The sequence below is a fragment of the Macaca thibetana genome, chromosome 14, assembly GCF_024542745.1.
Source record: "Macaca thibetana thibetana isolate TM-01 chromosome 14, ASM2454274v1, whole genome shotgun sequence".
Classification (NCBI taxonomy): Eukaryota; Metazoa; Chordata; class Mammalia; order Primates; family Cercopithecidae; genus Macaca; species Macaca thibetana.
In genome coordinates, this window is record NC_065591.1 from 68130455 (window position 1) to 68153244 (window position 22790).

The 22790-nt window shown below is 36.0% G+C and overlaps 1 protein-coding gene across 11 annotated transcripts in view; it reads left to right on the forward strand.

Moving 5' to 3' along the window:
• The window catches only part of EMSY (EMSY transcriptional repressor, BRCA2 interacting), a 105721-nt gene that overhangs the window by 47277 nt on the left and 35654 nt on the right, over nucleotides 1–22790 (forward strand). For all 11 annotated transcript variants that reach the window (XM_050756058.1, XM_050756068.1, XM_050756061.1 and 8 more), the window contains 3 exons: nucleotides 1670–1924; nucleotides 18655–18804; nucleotides 21411–21581. In XM_050756058.1, the coding sequence (XP_050612015.1) occupies nucleotides 1670–1924; nucleotides 18655–18804; nucleotides 21411–21581 (576 nt within the window). The remainder of the gene's footprint in view (nucleotides 1–1669; nucleotides 1925–18654; nucleotides 18805–21410; nucleotides 21582–22790) is intronic.

A 22790-nucleotide genomic window follows, 5' to 3' on the forward strand; every position in this document is an offset into this window, starting at 1 on the left:
ATTGCTGGGGGTGTGTGTGTGTGTGTGTGTGTGAACACATGTACATCTGTATTTTCATATATTAAAAGCTGAGTTCATAGTGATACATCCAATTTCAATCAAACATTGCATGTTAATTTGTTTCCTCTCTCTCTTTGATAGTGAAAAACCTAACTTCTATTCTCTTGAATATACTTATTTATCAGTTTCCTGATATGTAACCAATCTCACATCATTGCTGCTGTTGCCTCCTCTCCTATGCAGATGCTGTCCTCATTCCTCTCAGGTTCTGACATCTGCATACTCCTACCTCAGCCCAGCTGAGTTCTTCTTCTTTTTTTTTTTTTTTTTTTTTAAGAGATGGGGGTCTCACTCTGGCACGTAAGCTGGAGTATAGTGGCATGATCATGGCTCACTGCAGTCTATAACTCCTATGCTCAAGGGATCCTCCCACCTCAGCCTCCTCAGTAGCTGGGACTACAGGTACATGCTGCCATGCCTGGCCTTCTTGTCTCCTTTCAAAGTGTCCCTCAGTCTGTGATTGATCTTGATCTGCGCAACAGCTCTTAGAGACACAGGGCAAGGAAAAATTCAACAAATGAGGATGCTGAGGTCTAGAGAGTCATAGTGACTTCTCAAGTTTCATCCTCCATCTTTATCATTCTCTAGAGACATTGTACATATGAACGTGATATTATTTAAAACCTTTTCTGTAAGACAGTGTATGTGTCATGGTGGGGATGTGGTAGAGGAAGGTGTGAAAAACATCCTAAATACTTGAGAATTAGGCTGTTAGTTTCTTTTTATCGTTTCAGCATGCTTAAAAAGTTAATATGATGAGTTATATTCCAGGTTCTCTCAGTTCGGAATATTAACTTATTGATGGATAATAGTCCTTTTAGATAGTTGATGAATTCAGAAAAATTACAGATGAAAAAACTGGGAGAGGGAAGAATATCTGAAACTCATACATCTTTAGTGAGTTACTAGTACTCCTTACCTATGTGTGCTTGCTAATATTAGAATCCCACTGAAAAGAACCTCATATCATCAGAATCTTTTTGCTGTGGATATGTTGAGTATGCCCATTTACAACTTTTCGTGTGATTATTTAGTGATTCAGAGTTCTTAAGAAATGACTTTTTCTGTTTTTATTTAAAATTTTTTTTCCTCTTTACCATTCTCAGAGAAAAGGAAATGAGTTTATCTTGTTCAAAAGATGAATGTGAGTTATTTCATGGATACTATGTTTAAATGGACTGATTAGTACCTGAAAAATAATATTTGAAAATATATAACATATAAATAAGATGGAAAAATTAATAAAATTGCTTTTTTCTTATATTATTCACATTGAGAACCTACATTTTCTAATAGAAAATCTGTTAAGAGACAGGTCTGGGAACATCCTGTCTGATAATTTGTTTCTTTCATTCTCACTCTTCACCAAGGGAAAATCAGTTCGTTTTTAAAATCTGAGAACAATGGTTACTTCCCTTGCAGAGTTTGAGGACTAGATATCATATATGTAAGGTGCCACACATTTTATCTGACACTTACTAGGTGCTCAATAAATTGTACTTTTTGTTGATTTCCCTAGTCTTTAAACTATTATCTACTATGATAACCAGAAGTAACTTTAATTTTGCTTTCCTATCAAATTCTCTTTTCCCTTACTCCTTTTCTACAGGTGTATCTACATCAGCAATCAAAATGGCATCAACCAGACTTCCTTCCCCCAAAAGCTTAGTGAGTGCTCCAACTCAGATTCTTGCACAGTTTCCTAAACAACATCAACAGTCTCCTAAGCAGCAGTTATATCAAGTGCAACAGCAGACACAGCAACAAGTGGCCCAACCTTCTCCAGTATCTCATCAGCAACAGCCTCAGCAGTCTCCTTTGCCACCTGGTATTAAACCTACCATCCAAATCAAACAGGAGTCAGGTAACTGGAAAATGTTTATAAGATATGGTAATTCTTCTTTATTCACCAGTTTTTTGAGTCTGTCAGTCCATGAACACGGTACGTCTCTTCATTTATTTAGGTCTTTGACTTTTTCAACAATGTTTTACAGCTTTCAGCATACAGATTCTGTGTATGTTTTGTTAGATTTGTACCTAAGCATTTCATTTTCTTGGCGTGATTATAATTGGTATTATGATTTTAATTTCAATTTCTACATGTTTTTTGTTAGTATATAAAAATAGTGTTGATCTTGTATCCTTTGACCTTGCTGAACTCACTTGTTAGTTCTCAAAGTATTTACATAGATTTCTTGGGATTTTCTGTGTACACAACTGTGTCATCTGTAAATAGGGACAGTTTTATTTCTTCTTTTCCAATCAATATACTGTTTATTTCTTTTTCTTGTTTTATTTTATTGACAAGAACTTCCAATACTATGCTGAATGAAAAAGAGTGAGGGAAGTGGACATCCTTGCTTTGTTCCTAATCTTAAGGAGAAAACATTCAGTCTTTCACCATTAAGTATGATACCAGCTGTAGGCTTTTTATAGATGCTCTTTATCCGGTTGACAGAGTGCACTTCTACTACTAGTTTTTGGGGAGTTTTTATCATGAGTGAGTGTTAGATTTTGTCAAGTGCTTTTTCTGTTCAGTTAAGTTTTTTCTTGTTTAGTCTATTGATATGCTGGATTATATTGATTGATTTTCTGTTAAACCAGCCTTGCGTATTTGAAATAAATCCCACTTGGTCATGATATATAATTTTTTAAATACATTGCTGGATTCAATTTGTCTCACTATTCATGAGACATTTTGGTCTGTAGTATTCTTATTACTTTTGTTTTGTTTTGTTTTTTGAGACAGAGTTTCGCTCTTATTGCCCAGGCTGGAGTGCAATGGCGCGATCTTGGCTCACCGCAACCTCCATCTCCTGGATTCAAGCTATTCTTCTGCCTCAGCCTCCTGAATAGCTGGGATTACAGGCATGTGCCACCATACCCAGCTAATTTTGTATTTTTAGTAGAAACGGAGTTTCTCCATATTGGTCAGGCTGGTCTCAAACTGCCGACCTTAGGTGATCCACCTGCCTCAGCCTCCCAAAGTGCTGAGATTACAGGCGTGAGCCACTGTGCCCGGCCATAGTGTCCTTATTTTTTACTGCCTTTGTCTGATTCTGGTCAGGGTAATACTGGCCTCATAAAATGAGTTTGGAAGTATTTATTTCCTTTCTGTTTTTTGGAAAAGACTGTGTAAGATTGATGTTAATTCTTTAAATGTTCAGTAGAATTCTCCAGTGAAGCCATCTGGGCCCGGAGAGTTCTGTTTTTAGAAGGTTTTAATTGATGATTTCCATTTCTTTATTAGTTATGGGACTTTTCAGATTATCTGTTTCATCTCGGTTTTGATAGTTTGTGGTTTTGAGGAATTGATCCATTTCTTCTAAGTTGTCAAATTTTTTAGTGTAAATTTGTTTGTAGTAGTTCCTTATTATTCTTTTAATGGCTACAGGATCAATATTAATGTCCTTTTTCATTTCTGATATTAGTGGTTTGTATCTTCTCTTTCTTTGTCAGACTTGCTATTTATTGCATTCAAAAATTTATTGAATTTTTTAAGAATTAGATTTTTGTTTCATTGATTTTTCCTTTGCTTTTCTGTTTTTAATTTTGTTATCTTTATTATTTCTAACCTACTTTCTTTGGGTTTATTTTGCTCTTCTAATTTGTTGAGGTGTGAACTTAAATTATTGATTCAAGACATACTGTCTTTACTAATTACTTAGCATTTAATTCCATCTATGTAAAGATATTTGTCACAAATTTCTCTCAGCACTGTGTTAGCTGCATTCCACATATTTTAATATGTGCTGTTTTCATTTTTATTCATTTTTTTGTGTAAGACTTCTTCTTTGACCCATGGATTATTTAGAATTGTGTTGCTTAATTTCTAATGGAGATTTTTCTGGGTTTGTTTGTTTGTTTGTTTTGCTATTGATTTCGAGTTTGATTTCATTATGGTCTGAAAACACACTCTGTATCATTTAAATTCTTTTATGTTTATTGAGGTTTGTTTTTTCACCCAGAATATGTTCTACTTTGGTGGTTGGTCCATGGTGCTTGTAAAATATCTATGCTGCTGATGTTGGGTGGAGTATTCTATATATTTATATTAACTAGATTCTGTTGGTTGATTATGTTGTTCAGTTCTCCTATATCTATGCTGAATTTTCTGCGTAATAGTTCTATCAGTTGATGGGAGTGGGGTATTAAAGTCCCCAACTAATTGTTGGATTCTTGTACTGCAAAAACAGCTCTCTCAGTTTTTGCTACATGTATTATATTTTGATGTATCTATTGTTTGATACCTACATATTTAGAAACATTATGTCTTCCTGGTATGTTGATCCTGTCTCATTATGTAGTGTTCCTTTCTTTCTCCAATTAATTCGCTATTTTTTTAAATATAAAGGCTGATTTTAAAAAATTTCCGTTCTTAAAATTTAATTCCAATTTAACTTGTAAAGTCTGCCATATAAACTAAATGATGGTAATTAGCCAGCATTAGTATATTTAGTGCATGTAATAGATAACTATATTGATTGGAGCGGAGTGAGTTCTATTGCCTCGTAAAGTATACTTTATCTGTAATTAATATAGCCACTCCTGTTTTCTTTTTATTCATGTTCACATGGTGTATTTTTTTTTCCCATCCTGTTACTTTCAACCTACTTATATTGTTGTATTTGAAGTGAGTTTTTTGTAGACAGCATACAGTGTAGTTATATATTTTCATATCAACTTTGCCAATAACTTTCTGTTTTTGTTTTTGAGATGGAGTCTCGCTTTATCACCCAGGCTGGAGTGCAGTGGTGCAATCTCGGCTCACTGCAACTTCCGCCTTCTGGGTTTAAGCAAGTCTCCTGCCTCAGTCTCCCAGGTAGCTGGGATTACAGGTGCACTGCACTACACGCAGGTAACTTTTGTATTTTTAGTAGAGACAGGGTTTCACCATGATGGCCAGGCTGGTCTCAAATGCTGATCTCAAGTGATCTGCCCACATCAGCCTTCCAAAGTGCTGAGATGACAGGTGTGAGCCACTGCATCCGGTCAACCAATCTTATAACTTTTTTTTGTTTTTTGAGACGGAGTCTTGCTCTGTCGCCCAGGCTGGAATGCAGGGGCGCGATCTCAGCTCACTACAACCTCAGGCTCCCGGATTCAAGCGATTCTCCTGCCTCAGCCTCCCGAGTAGCTGGGACTACAGGCGCCTGCCACCACACCCAGCTAATTTTTTGTATTTTTAGTAGAGACGGGGTTTCACCGTGTTATCCAGGATGGTCTTGATCTCCTGACCTCGTGATCTGCCCACCTCGGCCTCCCAAAGTGCTGGGATTACAGGCATGAGCCACTGCACTCAGCCCCAATCTTTAACTTTTAAATGATATTATTTAGATCATTTACATTTAAGGTAATTTTGATATGGTAGTGGTTACATGCATCATTTTATTATTTTGTTTGTTTCATTTCTTGTGTCTTTTTTCTTGCCTATTTGTAGTTTACTTGAAGAATTTTTAGGGTTTCATCTTGACTTATATATATTATTTTCAAGTATATTGTTTTGTTCTGTTTTCTTAGCGTTTGCTTATGGTATTACAATATACATGTGTTGGCCATGTGAGGCCAGGAGTTTGAGACCAGCCTGGGCAACATAACAAGACCTCTTTTATAGAGACCATTTTTGGTGTCCACAAAAAATTTAAAAATTAGCCAGGCATGGTGGCAAGCGCCTGTAATCCTAGCTACTTGGGAGGGAGCAGGAGGATTGCTTGAGCCCAGAAGTTTGAGGTTGCAGTGAGCTATGACTACACCACTGTACTCCAGCCTGGGCAACAGAGTGAGAGCCTATCTCAAAAAAAAAAAAAAAAAAAAAAACCAAACCCAAAACAATACAAAAAAATACTTGTGTTGCCTATCACATTTGACCTTTACACTGCAAATTACTCTATATTTGAAATAATTTTATCTTTCTAGTAAAAAAGGGAGATTTCACCATATCTAATAGATTATAAGTAATTATATTAATTACTTAATATAATACTTCCTATTTCTGCAAGGTACCAGTTTCTAAGGTCTGTATCAGTGGCATTGTAATTTGTGAATGACTTATTACATTATACTATATTAATTAATTTTAGGCAAGGTCTTACTCTGTCACCCAGGGTAGAGTGCAATGGTGTGATCATGGCTCACTGCAGCCTTGCACTCCTAGGCTCAAGCAATCCTCTTGTCCCAACCTTCAGAGTAGCTGGGACTACAAGCGTATTCCACCACACTCAGCTAATTTTACTATTTTTGTAGAGATAGGGTCTTGCTTTATAGTCCAGGGTGATCTTGAATCCTGGCTTCAAGCAGTCCTCCTGCCTTGGCCTCCCAAAGATCTAGGATTACAGGCATAAGCCACCAAACCCGGCCAGTTTATTGATTTTTTTGTTAGAGACAGGGTCTTGCTCTGTCACCCAGGCTGAAATGCAGTAGCATAATGACTGTAACCTTGAACTCTCGAGCTAAAGCAATTCTCCCATCTCAGCATCCCAAATCACTGAGATTATAGGCATGAGCCACTGCACCTGGTCTATATATTTTTTTTTTGAATAGAGAAAGCATTCATTAAAAACTGACCAGTATAAAAAGTTAAGAGTGAATAACTTGTCCTCTATCCTTGTCCTCTGTCTAGTTCTCCCTTGCCATTAAGAAAAGCTTAGTTTCTTATATATTGTCAGAGTCTCCACATATACAAGAAAATTTAAATATGGATTCTTATACCTCCCCTCCTTTACACACTTGTAAAGCATAACACATGCACCTTGCTTTTCCCCCCCGACCTTTAACAATGTATCTTAGAGATCTTTTTAATATAGTCCATACATAAAATTAAATTGCTTCTTCATTCTACAGTGATACAGGTATACCTTGTTTTATTACACTTTGCTTTATTGTGCTTCCCAGTACTAGCGGGGTTTTTTTGTTTGTTTGTCTGTTTGTTTTTGTTTTTTGGTTTTTTGAGATGGAGTCTTGCTCTGTTACCCAGGCTTGAGTGCAGTGGTGCAATCTTGGTTCACTGCAGCCTCTACCTCATGGGTTCAAGCAATTCTTCCTGCCTCAGCCTCCCGAGTAGCTGGGATTATAGGCACCCACCAACACACCTGGCTTATTTTTGTATTTTTAGTTGAGACAGGGTTTCATCATGTTGGCCAGGCTGGTCTCAAACTCCTGACCTCAGGTGATCTGCCCTCCTTGGCCTCCCAAAGTGTTTTTTACAAATTGAACGTTTGTGGAAACCCCATGTTGAGTAAGTCTGTAGGCACCATTTTTCCAACAACGTGTGCTCACGTTATGTCTGTGTCACATTTTGATGATTCTCACAATAACTCAAAGTTTTTTAAAATTATTATTATATCTGTTACTTTAATCGGTGATCAGTGATCTTTGATGTTACTATTATAATTGTTTTGGGCCACCACAAACCATGCTCATGTAAGATGATGTACTTAATCAATAAATGTTGTGTGTGCTCTGACTGCTTCATGAACTGGACATTCCCCCATCTCTCTCCCTCTCCTTGGGCCTGCTTGTTTCCAAAGACACAATGATATTGAAATTAGGCCAGTTAATAAACTTCATTTCTATGAAGGCCAGAAGAATGAGGAATCTGCAGAAGAAAAGTTGGAAGCTAGCAGAGGTTGGTTCATGAGATTTAAGGAAAGAAACCGTCTACAGAATGTGAAAGTGCAAAATGAAACAGCAAGTGCTGATGGAGAAGCTGCAGCAAGTTATCCAGTAGATCTACCTAAGATGGTTGATGAAGGTGGCTACACTAAACACCAGATTTTCAATGTAGACAAAATAGCCTTTTAGTGGAAGAAGATGCCATCTAGGGCTTTCATAGATAAAGAAGTCAATGCCTGGCTTCAAAGCTTCAAAGAGCAGGCCGACTCTCTTGTTAAGGACTAATGCAGTTGCTGAGTTTAAGTTGAAGCTGATGTTCATTTACCGTTCGCAAAATGCTAGGGGGGTCCTTAAAAAGGATGCTAAATCTACTCTGCCTGTGCTCTATAAATGAAACAAAAAAGCCTGATGACACCACATCTGTTTACAGCATGGTTTACTGAATGTTTTAAGCCCACTATTGAGACCTACTGCTCAGGAAAAAACAAAAAGATTCCTATCAAAATGTTACTACCCACTGACAATGCACCTAGTCACCCAAGAGCCCTGATGGAGATGTACAAGATTACTATTATTTTCATGCCTGCTAACATAACATCCATTGTGCAGCCCATGAAACAAGGAATAATTTCAACTTTCAGGTCTTAAGAAATAAATTTTTGGCTGGGTGTGGTGGCTTATGCCTGCAGCCCCAGCACTTTGGGAGGCTGAGGCAGGTGGATTGTTTGAGCCCAGGAGTTTGAGACCAGTCTGGGCAACATGGTGAGACCCTGTCTCTACAAAAAAATTTTTTCTAAAAATTAGCCAGGCATGCTGTGGCTCATGCCTGTAGTCTCAGCTACTTGGGAGGCTGAGGTGGGAGGATTGCTTGAGCCAGGAGGATGAGACTGCAGTGAACTATGATTGTGTCACTGCATTCCAGCCTGGCTGACTCTGTCTTAAAAAAAAAAAAAAAAGCATCTTGTAAGGCTGCAGCTGCCATAATGATTTCTCTAATGGATTTGGGCAAAGTCAATCTTCTGGAAAGGATTCACTGTCCTAGATGCATTCAGAACATTTTTGATTCATGGGAGGAAGTCAAAATATCAACATTAATAGGAACTTGGAGGAAGTGGATTCCAACCTCTATGGATGACTTTGAGTGGTTCAGGTCTTCAGTGGGAGAAATAACTGTCTTATAATAAAACTTGACTAGATGAGGAGTTGCTTCTCATGGATGAGCAACGAATGTGGTTTCTTGAGATGGAATCTTCTAATGAAGTAATAGTGCCCTGTCCTGTGGATGTTGTTGAAATGACAACAAACAATTTAGAGTACTATATAAACTTAGTTGATAAAGCAATGGCAAGTTTAAAGGATTGACTTCCATTTTCAAAGAAGTTCTACTGTGGGTAAAATGTAAAACAGCATTCCATGATACAAAGAAATCTTTTACAGAAGGAAAAATCAATCCATGCAGCCAATTTCACTGTTGTCTTACTTTAAGAAAATGCTGCAACCACCCCAACCTTCAGTATCCACCAACCTGACCAGTCAACAGCCATCAATATTGAGACAAGACCCTCCACCAGCAAAAAGATTTTGCCTCTCTGAAGGCTCAGATGATCATTAGCATTTTTTAGCAATGAAGTATTTTAAATTAAGGTATGTACTTTTTTTTAGACATAATACGATTGCACACATAATAGACTACAGTATAGTATAAACATAACTTTTATATGCACTGGGAAACCAAAACTTTCGTGTGACTTCCTCTGTTGAGATATTTGCTTTATTTCAGTGGTCTGGAACTGAACCTGTAAACTCTACAAAGTATACCTGAATCGTAATTTATGTAATGAATCCCCTGTAAGGTTGTTTCCAGTCTTTCTTTTTTTAAAATTCAAACAAAATGCAGTGAACAAGCCTATATAATGTCATTTTGTGTGTGTAAGTGTATCTGTAGGATGAATTTCCAGAAGTATGATTGCTATGTCAGTTTTGATAGATATTGCCAAGTTTTCATCTTATTGGGATTTTCAATTTATTTTCCTACCAGTAATGTACATGAGTCCCAGTTTCCTCACAGTGCCACCTTCCCTCCGGTATATTTTCAAGCAGTTGGATTTTTGCCAGTGTGATGGTGGCGAGGGGATGTTAGTATTTTTTTTTATTTTTCATTTATCTTACTGAGAGTGAGTTTGAGAAACTATATGTTTTAGTGCCCTTTGTAATTCACTTTTTGTGTGCTATCTGTATCCATTGTCCACTTTCCTATTGGATCAATTTCTGGGAATTCTCATACTGTCAGGATAATTGGCATTCTGTGCATTTCATAATTTGCAGATTTTTTTTCCAGTTTATTTGTTTGTCGTTTGACTTTATGGGGCTTTCTGTGCAAAACACTATTTGTTTATATGTAGTTGAATTTATCATTGTGGTCTTTAATGCTTCCAGATTTTCCATCACAGTTTATAATTTTTGTATTTAAGTCTTTTGAAATTTAAACTGGTATGAAGTTATACAATACAATATATTGATAACCAAATGTGATTTGAGTCTGTAATTTTCTTTTTTGTGTGCAGTGTTTGCCAGGTTTTTCTTTGAGCATTATGTGTATTTCTAAGAAAGAATTTTGAAAGTTTTTTTTTTTTAATGCCCTGGAATATTTTTTGTTTAAATTTTATTTATTTATTTAGAGACAAGGTCTCACTCTGTTGCCCAGGCTTAAGTACATCGGGCAATTCTGCCACCTTAGCCTCAGGTGAGACTACAAGCATATGCCACCATACCTGGCTAATTTTAAAAAAATTTTTTGTATAGTTGGGGTCTTGCCATGTTGCCCAGACTGGTCTTAAACACCTGGCCTCAAGTGATTTTCCTGCCTTGGCCTACCAAAGTATTGGGATTATAGGTGTGAGCCACTGTGCTCAACCTGGAATTTTTTTTTCTTAAAGAACTTTATCGAAATATAATTGACTAAGCATTCAGTGAACACATTTAAAATGTATAATGTAATGTTATTTAATATATTCACAGATATGTTCAGCCATGATAACAATTGATTTTAGAACACTTCACTTCAAAAGGAAACCCCATAAGATGATCTACTACTCCTTGCACCCATTCATTCAGTTTCCTGCCCCCAACCCCGAGTAACAACTAATTATTTTCTGTCTGTAGATTTCCGTACTTTGAACTTTGATATCAAAGAAATCATATATGGTCTTTTGTAACTGGCTTCTTGAACTTAATGTAATCTTTTTAAGGTTCATCCATCTTGTAGCATGTATCAGTACTTCATTCCTTTTTGTGGCGAATTAAAATTCACATTTTGTTTTTCTGTTTGTCCTTTGGTATGCATTTGGATTGTTTCACCTATTGGCTGTTATGAATAATACTGCTAAAAATATTTGTATGCAAGTTTTTTGGTATTCAGTTCTCTTGTGTATATACCTAGGAGTGGAATCTCAGGATCATAGGTTAATTCTGTGTTTAATTGTTTCATAAACTGACGTGTTCCAAAGCAACGGTACCATTTTACATTCCCACCAGCAGTGTATGAGGGTTCCGGTTTCTCTACATCCATGCCAACACTTGTTATTCTCTTACACTGATTCTAGGCAGTCTGCTTTGTGTAAAGTATATTTCACTGTGGTTTTGATGTGTACTTACCTGATAACTAATGATGTTTAGCATGTTTTCATGTGCTTACTGGATCTTTTATATATTTTCCCTGAAAAAATGGCTATTCAGATCCTTTGCCCATTTTACTTTTTTTTTTTTTTTTTTTTTTTGAGACGGAGTCTCTCTCTGCCGCCCAGGCTGGAGTGCAGTGGCCGGATCTCAGCTCACTGCAAGCTCCGCCTCCCGGGTTCACGCCATTCTCCTGCCTCAGCCTCCCGAGTAGCTGGGACTACAGGCGCCGCCACCTCGCCCGGCTAGTTTTTTGTATTTTTAAAGTAGAGACGGGGTTTCACCGTGTCAGCCAGGATGGTCTCGATCTCCTGACCTCGTGATCCGCCCGTCTCGGCCTCCCAAAGTGCTGGGATTACAGGCTTGAGCCACCGCGCCCGGCCCCTTTGCCCATTTTAAAATTGGGTTATGTGTCTATTTACCATTGAGCAATATATATATCTGTACCATTTTACATGTACATGTATGGTTTTATTTCTAGTGGTGGGAATGTAAAATGGTACAGTTTATATCTGCTGGTGGGAATGTAAAATGGTACAGTTGCTTCAGATATGGAATTTGCAAGTATTATTTCTCATTGTCTGAATTGTCTTTTTACTTTCTTGATGGTATCTTTTAAAACACAGCAGTTAGCTGGGCTCAGTGGCTCCCGCCTGTAATCCCAGTACTTTGGGAGGTCAAGGTAGGTGGATCACTTGAGGTCAGGAGTTTGAGACCAGCCTGGCCAACATGGTGAAAACCCATCTCTACAAATAAAAAAATTAGCCAGGCGTGATGATGTGCACCTGTAATCCCAGCTACTCAGAAGACTGAGGCAGGAGAATTGCTTGAACTCAGGAGGCAGAAGTTGCAGTGAGCCAAGACTGCGCCACTACACTCTAGCCTGGGTGACAGAGCAAGACTCAGTCTCAAATAAATAAATAAAATAAATACTGCAATTTTTGATATCTAAATTTTCTATTTCCTTTTTGCTGCTCATGCTTTTATTGTTATATCCAAGAATCCTTTGCCAAATCCAGCATGTTAGAGATTTACCCTAAGTTTTTTCCTAAGAGTTTGGTAGTTTTACCTCTAAGCGTAAATGTTTGATTCATTTGAGTTAATTTTGTATATGTGTGATGTAAGGGTCTCTCTCACTTCATTCCTTTGCACATATCTCTTCATTTGTCCCAGCAGAATTTTTTTAAAGGACTATTTTTCCCCCATTGAATGATCTTGGCATCTTTGTCAAAAAGCAGTTGTATGGTTTTATTTCTGGCCTTTCAATTTTGTTCCATTGATCTACATGTCTTATGCCAGTACCATACTGTTTTGATTACCATTGGTTTGTAGTAAATTTTGAAATCAGGAAGCATTTGAGTCCTCTCCTTCTTCCTTTTTTTTTGAGACTGAGTCTCGCTCTATCACCCAGGCTAGAGTGCAGCGGTGCGATCTCAGCTCACCGCAACCTCTGCCTCTCGGGTACAAGCGATTCTGCCACAGCCTCCTGAGTAGCTGGGATTACAGCCGCGTACCACCATGGCCAGCTAATTTTTGTATTTTTAGTAGAGACAGTTTCACCATGTTGGCCAGTCTGGTCTCGAACTCCTGACCTCAGGTGGTCCACCTGCCTCAGCCCCTCAAAGTGCTGGAATTACAGGCAGGAGCCACCGTGCTGGGGCTCCCGCCTATGATTTTTAATTCTTTTTTTTTAAAGATTGTTTTGGTTATCCTGAGTCTCTTGAAATTCCATATGAATTTTGGAGTTAGCTTGTCAATTTCTAGGAAGAAGTCAACTGAGACTCTGATATAGGTTGCATTGAATCTATAGATTAATTTGAGGAGTATTGTCATCTTAACAATGTTAAATCTTCTGATCTGTGAGCATGGTATGCTTTCCTATTTAGATCTTTAATTTCTTTCAATGTTTTGTAGTTTTCAGAGTATACATTTTGTATTTCTTTTGTTAAATTTACTCCTATTTTGTTCTTTTGGTGCTATTATGAATGCAATTGTTAATTTAACTTTTTAGATTGTATATTGCTAATTTATAGATTTTTGTGTGTTGACTTTGTATTCTGCAGCCTTTCCAAACTCATGTCTCATTTGTTAGTTCTAATATCTTTTAGTGGATTCCTTGTTGTTGTTGTTGTTGTTGTTGTTTTAAATAAAGGGTCATGTCATCTGCAAATAGGGGTAGAGTTTCTTCTTTTTCAATCTGGATGCTTTTTTTTTTTTAATAGTATAAAGGATCATGTCGTCTGTAAATGGAGTAGAGTTTCTTCTGTTTCAATCTGGATGCTTTTTTTTTTTTTTAAATAATATAAAGGATCATGTCATCTTTTAATGGGGTAGAGTTTCTTCTGTTTCGATCTGGATGCTTTTTTTCTTTCTTTCTTTTGCCCATTTTCTCTGACTTGAACCTCTGGTATAATATTGAAATGTCAAGAGCAGACATCACTGTCTTTTTCCTTATTCTTTCTATTCATAGAATTTCTTTTAGTGTCTCATGTAAGGTGGGTCTGCTAGCAACACATTCTCGCAGATTTGTTTATTTGGTAAAGTCTTTCTTCATTTTTGAAAGCTAGCTTTGCTGAATATAGGATTCTTCGTTGGTGGGTTTTTTTTGTTTTTGTTTTTTCACTTCAAATGTGTTATCCAACTGCCTGCTGGCTTCATTGTTTCCTCTGGGAAGTCAGCTCTTACATAACTTTATTGCAATTCCCTTGTAAGTGGTATGTTGTTTTTCTCTTGCTATGTAAGATTTTCTTTTTGTCTTTGAATTTCAGCATTTTTACTGACATATATCTGTTTATGATCTTTGTGTTTATCTTATTTGTAATTTGTTGAGCTTCTTAAACATGTATATTACTGCTTTTCAATACATTTGGAAAGTTTTCAGCTGTTATTTCTTTGAATATTTCTTTTTTTCTCTCTCTTCCCACCTCTGGTACTTCCATTATATGTATGTTGGTGTATTTAATGTCCCACATTTCTCTGAAGCTCTGTTAATTTTTCTTCATTCTTTCTTCTCTTTGTTCTTTAGCTCACATAAACCTCTATTGATCATTTTTCAGATTTGTGAATTCTTTCTTCTGCCAGTTCAGATCTACATGTGAACCCCTCTAGTGCATTTTTTAGTTCAGTGACTTTACTTTTAACCTCCAGATTTTCTGTTTGGCTCTTTTTAAAAAATAATTTCTATCTCCTTATTGATCTTTATTTGATGTAATATTGTCCTCATAGCCATTTTTACTTCTATAATCATGTTTTTCTTTAGTTCTGTGAACATATTTGTAATGGCTCTTTCAAAGTATTTTTCAGTTAAGTCAGACATCTGGTTGCTCTTACAGTTTCTATTGTTTGTTTTTTCTAAGGCATGGGTAATATTTCCTGTTTCTTTACCTACCTCCTTATGTCTTTGTTAGAAATTGTACATTTTAGATAATATACATACAGCCCTCTGTATCTGTAACTTCTACATCTTCAGATTCAAGCAACCATGGATCAAAAATATTTAGGAAAAAGACAACAAAAATAATAATACAACAGTAAAAAATAATGCAAATACAGAAACAATATAGTATAACAGCTACATAGCATTTATATTGTATTAGGTATTATAAGTAATCTAGAGATGATTTAAAGTATGCAGGAGGGTGTGCATAGGTTTCACAAATACTACACCATATTTTATAAAGGACTGGAACATCCACAGATTTGAGTATCAACAGGGTCCTGGAAGTAATCTTCCATGGATACTGAGGGATGACCATGCAGTACCTGGGTACTGGTCTCCCCTCACCGGGGATTTGTTATTGTTATTTGCCTAGTTATTTGTTTAGTGATGGGATCAGTTATTTTAGTGAAGTCTTTTTATTCCCTCTCCAGCCTGTGCTCCTTCATCTAAGCATCTGATATTACTCCTCAAGGAGGCACTGCTCTGGGTATACTTAGTCACTTTGGGATGACAGTTGTGTTAGTTTGGCTTTTTTCTGTTCTTTCCTTGACCACACCCAGCTGTTAAACTCTATTAACTGCTGGCTGATTGCTCTGTTGTTTTCAGAAAGCTTTGGAGCATGCATTACTCTGTAATCCAAATTTTGACTCCTTTGAAGGAATAGTTTCTGGGGTTCATTTCTGATATTTCTTCTAACCTCACGAAAGCTCTTCCCAGCTTTTATATTATCTGCTTCTTCCCTATAAACTGTCTGCAGTCTAGACTATATGTTCATGACATCCGTGAATCTCTTTCTGGTTGCCTTGCACCACTTCCTTCACTGTTCTTGAGAATGCCCTTGGTCTTGAACTTCTCCATGCTCTGATATAAATGGAGTTAGTTCCTTTGGGAAGAGATTAGGAGCTATCTGTTTTATGAATTATTTCTATCCTTTGGCAAAGTCTCTGAGCCAGGACTCTGGAATCTGGGGTGGGGTAAGTGGCAGACTTCTCTCACAGACCCCTGCTTTAGGCACTGAGTGTTCACTGAGTGGGAGTGAGGGGTTGGGGAGCAGCCTGAGGTCCTCATAGCTTGCCTTGCTTGGTGGTGGAGTCACTGCTTTACAAGCCAGAGCAAGAGCTATCAGTACTTTAATATACTCAGTGGTACTGTGCCCAAGATAGAGCCTTGTCCCCAAACTGGGGGCTGGGCAGAATAAGAGAGCTCTCACATCCGTACTTCTCTTGCCCAGAACTTAGCCTTAGCAGTGGGTAGCTGAGGGCAGGATGATATAATCTGAAGTCTGGTTTTTCCTGAGAAGAAAACCTTTCAACTGGCAGCTGGCAGAGAAGGAACCCTGAGTTCTTCACTGCGGCCATCTGGAATGGAATGTCCCCCTTGGTGAGCTAGTAGTAGGGAAGGAGGAAATGGTCTTGGTTTAAATACCACAGATCTTGCCTTTCTCAATGAATTTTTTGAGTTTTTCTTGAGTAGATGTTTTTTTCATTTACTGTTTGCCCTTGGCACCATTTCTGGAGCCTTTCAATGGTGGTTGTTTTATAATTTTTACCAGTTTCACTGGGTTAGGGGGCCAGCAGAGCTCATGCCGCCATGCCAGATATCAGTATTTGGAATGACTTTAAGTACATTGGAATTACTTCCTTTAAAAGGACTGTAGAATTCTGCAATGCAACTATCTGGGCCTGCTACTTTTTGGCAAGGGGGCACAGCTCCTGAAATTTTTATCTGTGGAAATTTGTCTACGTTTTTTCTCTTTTCTGGGGTCAATATTGATAAGTAATACTTTCCTAGAAAATTACCTATTTAATTCAGATTTTAAACTTATTTGCATATAATTGAGCAAAGTCATTTTATGATAATTTTTTCTCTGTGTGGTTATTTCTTTAGAAGCATCTTTTTATATGTGCTTTAAGAATTACTTAATTCTGGCCGGGTCTGGTGGCTCACGCCTGTAATCCCTTTGGGAGACCAAGGCCAGTAGGCCACTTGAGGTCAGGAGTTCAAAACCAGCCTAGCCAACATGGTGAAACCCTGTCTCTACTAAAAATACAAAACAATTAGCCGGGCGTGGTGGCGGGCGCCTGTAATCCCAGCTACTCGGGAGGCTGAGGCAGGAGAATCACTTAAACCCAGAGGTGGAGGTTGCAGTGAGCTGAGATTGCACCACTGTATTCCAGCCTGGGGACAGAGTGAGACTCCATCTCAAAATAATAATAATAATAATTACTGTAATTCACTAATGAAATAAATACTAGAAATTATTCCCCCCACAAACCTCAGTGCTTAAGATTTATTATAATTAGATTTTTAAAATTTCCATAATAATTATTTACTGAATTTTTCTGTTCATTATGCACTTTACAGGTGTGATTTATTTAATCTTAACAACAGCCCTATGAGGTATATACTAATAGAATCATTATTTTATGGAGGAGGAGACTGAGTCACAGAGATTATGTAACTTGTCTAATTATATACTTAGATGTCATAATTGTAACAACTTTGTTGGCTACAAGAAATGTAAAATTATTTAATGCTATTAAATAAATAGATCTGGTTGCTTCCTAATGTCTTAACCTAAATCACCATCTCAAAAAGTAATATAATTTTTAGTTGTCTATAATAACATATTTTAACTCATGAATTATTTCAGTGAAGATAGTAGTGGGGAAAGAGTGTTACCAAAAATTTCCTTCATTAGCTACCAATTTAACTTTATAGTTGGCATAGGAAATTTTCTTTTAACCCCTTTCTCGTTTACCCCGAGAATACTTGCTGGTGGCGCTTGCAGCTGTAGCATTTACTCCAAGATAACTTTGCCACGAAATATCTTGCTTTGATTATTATTTTTGCATTGCTCTATTATATTGACTTTGGAAACAAAAGACATTATTCTATTTATAGCATTCTGTTTTTAGTAGTGGTATTTCCATTTACAAAATATAGTAATTCTCAGTTGCAGAAAATGTCAAATCCTAGAAGCCAGCATTCCTATGTGTGATGTTAACATAGTTCTCAAAAACAGTTTTTATATTTTATTTTCATATTGAAAATCACTCAGATTTGTTTCAGCCTCAGAGAGTGTGTTTATATAAAATTAAATGAATGCTGGCAGCAAGCTACACTTTTTTTTTTCTAAATGAAAAAAAGGTTAAAGGAATGTTTATGTTTGGAAAGTCAATGTAACAATTATGGCATAAAGAAAAATTTAGAAAATAAAAAAAAAAAAAAAACATCACCACCGTAGCACTTTAATTTTATTTTTGCCTATCACCTTCAAGTTCTTGTCCACACATTTTTTGTATAGGTAGAAAAATAATGTATCTTTTTTTGTATCCTGTATTTGACAAAGTAAGCTATTAAAAATTATTTTAAAAGAAGGCAATTAAAAATTTCAAACAAAAATGTTCTTTGTCTTTATATTTTTCAACAGCTTTTATGTAAGTTTAAGGAGTTGTACAAATATTTTGGCGAAGTTGGGGATACATAAAAGCACATTACCTTTTGTTTTTGACCTCTTACGCTAGTCCTTCCATCCTAAGTATTGGTATGGAAAGGATTATTTGACTGTAAAGTTCAAGTCCAGTGTATAATTTGGTTTGAAAGCTCTTATATAATACAATCATAGACAAAAGATTTGTTTTTCTTTATGAACTTTGTTAATGTAAGTGTTTTAGTTGCATTTCTGAAATGAGAAACTAAGAAAGATAGGAATTTGAGGAATAAAAGTTTAGTTTCATCAGTATTAAAAAAAACTTCTCCTTAGGCAAGACTGAGTAAATGTGTGTGACTGCTGCCCTCTTGGGTTGGTATAAGGGACATGTATTTAAAAATAATTTGTGCTGAGATTTATCTTTCTTCTTTCAAAGGTGTTAAAATCATCACACAACAGGTTCAACCAAGTAAAATCTTACCCAAACCGGTGACAGCAACTCTACCCACCAGTAGCAATTCTCCTATTATGGTGGTTAGCAGTAATGGTGCAATTATGACAACTAAACTGGTAACCACTCCTACTGGTAAGTTCTCTTGAGCATCAGTTCATTTATTCATCATACATTCATCAAATTGTTTCTCTATGCCAGCAATATACTTGACACTTGGGATACAGAGATTTATGAGACAGTTTTTCAAAGAGGCCTTTCTTGATTCTTACACCCCTACCACCCTGATGTTAACTTTCTTTTGTTATTCTTTCTGATGATCCTTTGTTCTTTTCGTTGATAGCACTTCCCATAATTTCTTACCTATCTAGTTGTATGTTGGTTTGTTTAATGTTGTTCCTTTTATTGAACCATAAGCTCTATGAGGGTAAGGGACCATCTCCATTTTATTTACCATATATACAGAGCTAGTCTGTAAGTAGGTGCTCAGTCAGGATTTGTTGAATGAAATTGACCCAACCCACAAGGATTTCACTCTGATGAAGTTGAGAAGCATATATGTTACGTTACGGTTGACTAAGCATTGCTGAGACTGAGGGAAGCACAGAATGGCATTGTGCTCTGATAGGCAAGCAACCAGCATATGCTGGAGGAAGTGAGTGTTGAACATTTTGGATAGTAACACTATCTAAAATGTGGCCTTGAGCAGATTACTTAATCCCTCTAAATATTTTTCTTTGTTTATTTGTTTTTGTTTTTTCTCCTGTTTATTTAAATGGGATAATAATCCCTATACCATAAGGTTATTATAAGTACTAAATGAAATCAGGTATGTAGAAAGTCCCCAGCATAGTGCTCAATAGTTGTCACTATTAATATTATAATTAGCCATTACTGTTATTTTAAATGTATGACTCTTTAACCAAATGTTTTGAGGATGGCTAGTGTTTAGATGACAGAATTTAAATAGTGTAAAATGATACCTGTCTCAAGCTTATAAGCTGTCATTTATTGGCCAGTGTGTAAAGGTCTTTACAAACATTGCACTTAGTCTCCTTTAGGCTTTATCATCTCCATTTTCAGCAACTTGCCTAAGGTAACATAGCCAAAAATAGGCAGAACTAGGGTTTGAACCAGTTTAACTCCAAAACCTGTGCTTGCTTTTGTTTTTTAAATTGCAGTAAAATATATATAACATGAAATTTACCATTTTCAAATATATAGTTCATTGGCATTAAGTACATTCACATTGTTGTATAACCATCAGCACCATCTATCTACAAAACATTTTCATCTTCCGAAACTGAAACTCTTGTACTCATTCAACAATAATGCTTCATTTCCCCACTTTCTCCAATCCCTGGCATCACCATTCTGCTTTCTGTCTCTATGTAAAGCCTGTGCTTTTAAACACTATTATTCTTTAGTATTAACTCTATTATACTTCCCCTAAACTTTTCTAAATAGATAATAGTGTTATGCATATGTGATTCCTCATGTTATGGAAAAGTAGTGAAAAATAATATTTTGTCTATGTTTATGTGTCTGTGTTATAATAAGTGTTTCTTTTTTTAAACAAAAACTTAATTTGAATTTTTTCCAGATGTAATTTGCCAAATTAAAACTATGTATCCATATGGCATATTTACTTTGCACTAGTTTTGTGGGGTTTGTTTTTTTTTTTCCATTCAGATGTATGCTTATAACCAATCTAAACTAATTCTCCTTGTTGTACTTCCCGTTCTCCCTTTTTGGGTAATGGTTGTATTTTTCAAAGGTAAATAACTTGGTAAAACCATTTTTTGCGGGGGAGGAGGTGAGTGTTGAAAATGGCTATCAAAGCGGTCCATGAATTTGATTATCATATAATGAAAGAAATTTCTTCAAGTGAAGATGATGTTATCTTAGTCATTTTTTTTTTTTCATTCTCCCTAAGGCATTGATGCTTAATTTAGGAATAGCCTTTCTGAGTTACTGGATTTGTGAGAAACTACAACAGACTCATGTAGTTAGCTTTTAATTCCTGTTTGGAGAAAAGAAAAAAGAGTTAGAAATAGTGGGGAAGGATATAAAATCTTTTGAGATACATGAAGAAAAATAGTCTAACAGGTCTAAAGTTGAGGAAATATGTAAATAGAGAAAATTTTAGGCTAAAGAGAAACATTCCTGGCAACTCTAGGCAGCTTTAACTTTAATCTTTACTAAAATGATAGAATAACCAACCCTTTAAAAGATGGATGTGTATTTAGAGGGTAGCAGATTACAAAGCAATGAAAGTTTGTAAAATTTTAGACAAACAATACTGCCTTATTTGCTCAATGCCAACATTGGGTTTGGCACTAAGACAGCATAAAACAGATGCAGAGACCTTAAAATCTATGACAGAAATATCCAAAATACTCTGGCAGGAAAGATGATTAAATTCATTTCTTTTGGCATAAAACTAGTAGAAGAAGGGTAGTGGAAGAAGGGAACAGAGTTAACTCTACTTTTTCTTGGGTTAGTAATTTGATGCAACACATCACAAAATTTTATGTGTAAAATTAAATTGACTTGGCTGTAGTACTTGCTATATGTGTTGAAAACTGGCTGTAAAATTATAAATTAATGTCTTGACACCTTGAAATTCCATTTTCAAGTTATAGCAATATAGATTATATTGAATTACAGTTAAACTGTATTAGTTATCGTTGTTCTATAAGCAATGACAACTTTTTCTTTTGGCTTTTCCTTTTCTATAGGCACACAAGCAACCTATACCCGGCCAACAGTGAGCCCATCCATTGGTCGGATGGCTGCAACCCCTGGAGCTGCAACCTATGTGAAAACTACGAGTGGTAGCATCATTACAGTAGTACCCAAATCATTAGCTACCTTGGGGGGCAAGATAATTAGCAGTAATATAGTTTCTGGTAGGTATATCTGAAATATGTTAAAGGTATAGGTGGCCTTCATTGAGAGAAAAATAAAGAACTTGTTTCATTGAAGGATTATATTTGATCTCAGTGTTTTGCTTAGAAATCTAAAGCTTTGTTTTAGTCCTTATGTTTCATGATTAAATATAGTTTTTAGTTTTAATATTCAATATTCACATATAAAGCTTTTGATAGTTTTAAAATGGAAAGAACCTTTAGTTGCTTTTAGTCAGAGTGGAAAGATTATAGTTTATATATGCATAGAGATTTTTCATTTGCAAAGTATTCTCCTATTTGTCAACCCATTCAGACCCCGTAACAACTCTGAGGTGGTTGCTGTTGTGCTAAATTTACAAAGGAAGATAGATTTGGGTTTAGAGAGAGCAAATTGACCTGTCCAAGACGAATTAGAGTTAGAAAGTGGAAGAATTATTATTTGTTCTAAATATGTTTTTGGGAACATATCTCATAATTTCAATTACTAATGTCACTTTAGTTTATTAAAAATAAAAATATTTGAATAGTTTATTTGCTTTTTGCCATTTATATTAACTTTGCTTTTCAGAAATATTTTACTTTAATAGTGAAAGCCAACCGTCTGCCTATTTATTGGTATATGGAAACCATACCTGGTTTTTATTGGCTCATTAATCTCTGCAGTTCTTGGGTTGTTAACCCTAATGTGGAATGTTAACATGGCATCTGTTTTCATCGATTATTATTTTTAATTAAAACGATGTAAATAATCTCTGATTAAGCAAGACTGTAGACTTTAATTGTCTAACATTTTTGTAGACGAGTCATATTTTGTATGCCCCAGGTGAGTTGTTCTAACATTTTAAAGTCAAGGGATTGAAGTTCCTGGCAGTAATTTGATGTTGCTGATAACTCAGGGAGTTAAAAAATAAAAAAGCAAAGTAGAGCATGGTATTGGCATAAAGTGCTATATTTAAAGCTGTTAATTTTGGCTCTACTTTTAAATGTAAGTGAGAAAATCCAATGTTTGCCAGACTGAGGAGGGTGAAACCGGTAGGGAAAGAATCATCGTACTCCAGGTTTTAAGAGGATATTTTAAATAACAGTTAAAACTTAAATTATAATTTATTACTTGACAGTATCTTTACATAGTATAAAGCACTTACTCAAACATTTGTCAAAAAGGGATCATGTATTTCATTGGTAGGTAGTTTTTTATGACCTTAAGGA